Below are 6,251 nucleotides of genomic sequence, written 5' to 3' on the forward strand. Positions count from 1 at the left end.
AGAAATCTTTTCAGAGGCTCAGCTCTGTTCAGTTAGACTTGATGACGTTGTTAATCCATGAGACATACATGCAGACTTTGGTGTAGACGCCTGGGTAGCCCTTCTGGGCACACCCAATGCCCCAGGAGACAACCCCCTGGAGCTTCCCCTGGCAAACCACAGGGCCTCCAGAGTCTCCCTGTAAAAGAGCACAGGAAAGCATCTTAGTGAGTGGTACAGCTGGGAGGGATGAGAGCACTTTGGGTAGCTGGAGACAGGCCATTGTTTGGAGAAGGAGCAGCCACAAAACACAGAGGACGGGTTCGCATGACCAGTGGCAATTCTTTCTGCAGGCACATCTGTTGTGTCATCTGAACCCCATGGTGACATTTTAGTCTGATCTGTTTGCTTTTGAGGACCCATGGACAGAAATAACAGTCTGTTCTGGGGTTTTTGGGAACCATGACTGTTTGTTGGGTAGTTTAAACTGGAAGACACTACTCACTGGGGTATTGAGGCCAGAACTGGGGCAGGGGGGGAGATCCACTGAGGGACACTGTGCCTTTCCACCATGCTGCCCAGATGCTTCTCACCCCTGCTGCTGGCTTGCAAAGGGTGGTGTAAGGAGCTTCTCTCTGCAGAGCAAGAGGGGTGGCACAGGGGACTCTGCTACAGTGTACACCCCTCAGCTGGTGGCTGCTGCCAAGCAGCTTCTTGCCCTTGCTGCTCACACGTGGGAGGGGCCTTGCTCATGAGCTTGTGGAGAGTGGCATCGGCCTTTTCTGCAGTGCTTCCAGCTTGAATTCCCCCTCCTTTGGCCTGAGCACAGATCAGGCACCCCCTTCCTGCGCAGTCCCCTCTGGAGCAGGAGGCAAGGGTGCCTCCTCATCTGCTCCCTCATCTGCTGCCCTGTTGGAGCCACAGAGGCTGTTGACAGCCACAGTGAACCAACTCAGCCGGCAATCACAGCTGCCAAAGCGGGGAACCTCACTCCTCCCGCGGTGCCTCCTGGGGTACTGCCCGGAGGACCAAGAGGGAAGGAAATGGCCAACAGGAGGAGAGTTATTTCAGGCACATCCATGCAACAAACTGCGAGGCACAGACCTTGCAAGATCGCTTGTCATGATGTGTGATGCCATCCACAGAGTTGGTGGCATCCAGTGATGTTGCACTAGAGCAAAACAGTGATGGGGCAACAGCGTAAATGCTTACTAGCGCAAAGGGACAAAGCAGGGATTGGCAGCTGCCACCGAGAGTACTAGTGAGGGATTTTGAGGAGAAAGGGGTCCATACTGAATTGATTTATAATTGGGAGAATTGCTGGGGGAGCCCATAGCAGTTCAACCAACATAAAATCCAAGGAACGTGTTCCTGTGGGTGGGCCAAAGGACTGAAGGAGGCATGACAGCCATTCTTTCCATCCATGTCCACATTCAGTTCTTTTGCCCTGGTATTAGTGCCAGGAAGGATTTGCAGGATTTTTAAGTGCCATAAAAAACTCTCTTGAAAATAGATGTTGGTAGGAGAAAAGAAATGAGTGCATATTCCACATGTCTTTTCATCAATCAAACAGAAATATACTGAAGTGGCTCCATTGTCTCCAAAGAAGCTGCACTTCTAGGGTTGCAGCAACTGAAGACCTGAAAGTTTATTCAGGCCACCGGGAACTTTTCTTCTGGCAGCCTGAATAGCCCCTGATCCCAACATCTTCCTCTTTTGCGTTTGAATTTATAATCTTTTATTTCTCCTTTTGCTGGATGTGTCTTATAGTGGTAGTACATATACATTTTTATTATGGTCACAGACCAGAAAGATTCAAAATCAAATAAAACAGCAGTAGTAAATTAAAATACAATTAAAACAAGTAGAATTTATACAACTTGTGGTTAAAAAGGTGACCACATTTTTCCTCATCTGCATTGCAGATATAAAAAATTTGGCAACATTTCCAGTGACATAAGGAGATACATCCCTTAAACACACAGATATCAGACTGGAAGAATCATTCCCATAAAAATGTGTTATTAAAGGTTTAATAAATTTCTCTTGGCATTCCCTATAAAAGCTGCAATACATGAGAATATGTTCCACTGATTCTACTGCTTTAGCACCACAAGCACGTATCTGTTCATTGACTGGGGTCTTATTAAATTGCACTTTTAGTAGTGCTGGTGGAAGCACATTAAAATGGGCAAGAGTCAGTGCTCTTCTGTACATTGGGATTGTCAGTGTGTACAGATATGGGGCTGGAGTAAATTCATTATTTTAGCAGTTATTACAGTTAAGATGAAATAGTGAGGAACAAGTTTTAATAGCAGCAGTTCTCAAATACACCCTCCTCTATGCTTGTATTCTCCAGGCCTTCCTTCATCTAAAACACAGCCCTTGTTCAGAAACCAGACATAAAGATCTTGGTGTTTCTTAATTCAATGGCTGTGTTCTCCTTGGAAAGAGAGGACTTACCTGGCACGAGTCCTTGCCACCCTCCAGAAATCCCATACAAAACATGTTGTTGGTGATTTTCCCTGGGTAAGCTTTGGTGCACTGACTGGTGGAAAGCACGGGGGCTTTCAGGCATTGCAGGCGATCAGGGTAGCTAGCTGCAGGAAATAGGAAACAAACAAGAAAGAAAAGAAGATTACATTCATTCTGAAAACTGCAGGTGTTCCCCACTCCCTCCTTTCCATTTTATCTCCCAAACAACCCTGTGAGGTAGGTTAGGTAGACAGTGAGTGACTGGCCCAAAGTCAGCCTGTGCGCTTCATGGGTGAGTAGGGACTAGAACTCCCAGAGCCTCAGTCACAGTTTCACCACCCTCACAGTGATTATTGGTGTTGCTTGCATTTTGGAAAACTTGCATCCTGAAAAGCAGGATGCAAATAACTGTAATAAAGAAAAAACATAAATTTGGAGGGAGCTGGAATTTATTTAAAGGAACGAAAGGAGCCTTGCTGGCTATTTTACTACCCCTCCTATTAAGAACATCAAAAGAGCCAAGGGCCCATCTAGTGCTGCACTCTGGGCACACAGCAGCCAACCAGCTGCACACAGGAAGCTCGCAGGCAGGGCATGAGGGCACTTGCCCCCTCCTGCCCAAGTCCCCCAGCAAGGCCTCCTGCCTCTGCTACAGGAGGCAGCATCTAGCCCTCAGGACTAGTAGCCTCTGATAAGCTTCTCCTCCATGAATCGGTCGAGTGCCCAAATTGGTGGCCTTCACTCCATCATGTGGAAGTGCATTCCATGGCTTTGCTGCTCAGTGGGTGAAGTAGCCTCTCCTCCATCCTGAACATCCCGCCCAGCAGCTGATCCTTTTCGCCCTGTGCATGTGCAGATGCAACGGCTGGCCGGTGCTGCCCCTCGCCTGAACAGCAACACATGAGCACTCACAGCCACTGCTGGCGGTGTTGCCCCAGCCGGAGACCAGGCACTGGGTCCCGGCAGCCACGCAGCTGGTGGGCAGTGCCACTGCCTGGACTTTGCTGTTGAGGGTGGCTGGCGTGGACAGCTTGATCAGCATGATGTCGTTGTCCAGCATGTTGGAGTTGTAACTCGGGTGACGGATGACCTTGATTGAATTGATGTACTGCTCCGAGCCATCGTTTAAGGTCAGACTGTGTTCCCCAAGTCTTACCTGGACACGTCTAGATTGGAAGAAGGAGCAACATAAGCATCCCCATTCCCAACACTCCTCAGCAGCCCATGCTCCCAAAGCCCTTCTTGCTGATCCTGCTGCTCGTGGAGGCGTCCTTTGCCCCCAGATGGCTTGGATGTGGACAGGTTTGCGCCTGGTCCCCTTAAGGTGCATAAGCACACACACACACACTTCTATGGAAGCAATCAGATCAACATCTTTGCATATACTAAGCACTACTGCAAGGGAGTCACACTCCAGACCTTAGACCAACAGGCCAAATCTAACCTCCTCGGGGCCCCAGGATCACCCTCTTGTTGCCAATTGCAACACCCCAAAACACCCAAAAAGTAATTGGCCAGAGGAAGGCCCCAAAAGTAGTTGGCCACAGGAAGGCCACATAGTAAAAACACCACAGTTATACTGTCCCAGAAGGGAGAGGGGATAAGAACAAAATGAACTTTGTGTAACCCACAGCTAATACAGTAACCTGACCTCGAATACAGTAATCAAAGGGACAGTGGAAACTGGTTCTAGCCGCCATTAAAGTTGCAAATGTGCAGGGAGTAAGAACATGGCAAACCTGTGTGAATCTCGAGCAGATAAGAAATAGACATGGGAAATGTCTGGTCCTTGACAGAAGAAAAGACTCTTTGAAGCTAACAGCAGTGGGGGTGTGGCTACATTGATGTATCGATGTATTAGATGTGTATTAGGTGACCTAATTGGTTACCTAGGGTATAAAAGGCATGTACTGGGGTGCAACTTTCGAGACACTGCTTTGGGCTGAATGTCCCCTTTTGTCTCCCTTTATTCTATAGTGCACTAGAATAAAGCTGGCTTTGGCTCCAAGTCTCATCTCAGGCTCCTCTTGCCCCAGGTCTGGGGTCCACCCGGGTTTGCCCTAGCTGTTGACTGGCTGAGTTCTGTAGCACTCTGAAGGTTCCTGGGACAGCCATGCTCCCTCTCCCTTGGTCTCCCCACTTTCTCCAGACCCCTGATGAGTCAGTGGTTATCTAACTTTGCAAGGCTTCTTCCCCAGTATAAAATGCTGGAACGCCATGCCCAACACGTATGTACTCGCTGTAAGAACATCAGGCTAAAACCTGTTAGCATTTTTGGCCCTGACCACTTTGGTTTTGGCTTCATCCACCACTGGCATGTGGCCTCTAAGAACTTCCCTGAAGCTGTGTTTGGCCCTCAATCTGAAAAACACTCAGTATTGAGGCGCTACTGTGCCACTGTGGATAATTCCCAATTCGACTGCGGGGTGCTTGCTTCTGCCAGTTGTGGAAAAAGCACAAACTTTCCAGAACAATTATGTGGCAAGAAGCAGAGTGACAAATACATATTTACTCACGATTTGTAGCAGTGAGCTGCTGACACAACCCACTGGCTGTTGATGAGGGAGCCGCCACAGAAATGGTACCCAGAATTCAAGGAGACTTGATAGGGGACAGAATGTGGTGAGCAGGTGTAGCCCCCCACTATCTTATCATCATCATCTTCATCGCCCTGAGCAGGGAAGGCAGCTGGGTAAAGAACACGAAAAGCACAGAGATGTGAATGCAACATTACACCCTGCATCAAAGTGATTTCAGGCTGTGGGCTCAAGGCTGTCCTTCCTCCAGTGAGATACGTCGTCTCCTGTCCAGATTGGCTTGGTCCCATTAAACAGAGCAAAAAGTTGTCATGGGTGGGACTGTCCTTTGCTAAGCTGCTGATTAACTGCACCAGGCTTCTCTCAGTCTCAAAAGAACCAGCTGGCAGCCAAGGCCACCCTCTCTGGGGCAGGGTGGCCACTCCTCTCTGCGGCTTCCTCCTCTATTCACTCATTCAACTTCCTCTCCTTCCTCCCCTCCTACTGTAGACCCCACTCCCACCTCTGAAGGCTTCTGCATTATGGGGCACCCACATAATCCCCCACTGGGGTTCCCACAACTGGGTCTGTGGCAAACATTTTGCTTGGCATGGCAATAAAAGATGGGTGCTTGCAAAAGCATCAGAAATGAAAGGTGTGCTGAATATCTCCCTCTTTCTTCACTCCCTCTTGCCCTGCAAAAGTGAGTGAAGATTTGGGGTGCTGTCAAGGAAGGGAATTTTAAGAATTCGGGGGAGGGCTTACTGTATAGCAGCCTGGCTGCTCTGGGTATCCTTACGACAGAATGCTCTGCCGACTTCAGGATGTAACATCATTCCCAGAGGCATTTGTTCATAAATGTGACCAGATTGCTTAAGGCAGCCACCACACAGGTTGAATTAGAAACCCCAAAGAGTTTCTTTGGAAGGAGGAGAGGAGAGGAGCCCAGCCCAGCCCGGCCACCTGATCCTAAAAGACAAGTCCCCTCCCTGAACATTTCTGTGCCCACATAGATTAATCCAATCATTAGGAAAGGAAAATATTTAGCTAGGCAAAATCCTTGTGCTTTTAAAGAAAACTCTCAAGCTCAGCAGTATGTACACATGTATCAAAGTATTTGGAAGGCGACAGAAATGCTACCTCCTCAGCCTTGAATTAAGCAGGCGCTTCAGAGTAAGAGCATTCTCCATCTCACTACCATGTTGTCCAGATAAGGAGTGTATAAAAAAATGAAGAATTACCAGCCGCTCCCAAGAAGACTATGAGCAAAATGGATTTCAT

General features: G+C 48.5%; 1 protein-coding gene across 1 annotated transcript; it reads right to left on the reverse strand.

Moving 5' to 3' along the window:
- On the reverse strand, window positions 1-6,251 carry LOC123017507 (trypsin-like). The gene is made up of 5 exons (XM_044418911.1): window positions 6,212-6,251; window positions 4,971-5,142; window positions 3,363-3,620; window positions 2,443-2,575; window positions 1-178 (listed from the first exon to the last, which is right to left on the reverse strand). Exons 1-5 carry the CDS (start codon window positions 6,249-6,251, stop codon window positions 29-31), a joined length of 753 nt encoding a protein of 250 aa, XP_044274846.1. The 3' UTR covers window positions 1-28.

This window comes from Varanus komodoensis, unplaced genomic scaffold (genome assembly GCF_004798865.1).
Source record: "Varanus komodoensis strain SLA01 unplaced genomic scaffold, ASM479886v1 scaffold94, whole genome shotgun sequence".
NCBI lineage: Eukaryota > Metazoa > Chordata > Lepidosauria > Squamata > Varanidae > Varanus > Varanus komodoensis.

Coding starts and splice junctions, on each gene's coding strand:
- LOC123017507 (XM_044418911.1), bottom strand. CDS start 6,251: ATGAAATCCATTTTGCTCATAGTCTTCTTGGGAGCGGCTG. Junction 5,143..6,211: donor AGTCTTCTTGGGAGCGGCTG/GTAATTCTTCAT, acceptor TTCTTTACCCAG/CTGCCTTCCCTGCTCAGGGC. Junction 179..2,442: donor GTGGCAAGGACTCGTGCCAG/GTAAGTCCTCTC, acceptor GCTCTTTTACAG/GGAGACTCTGGAGGCCCTGT.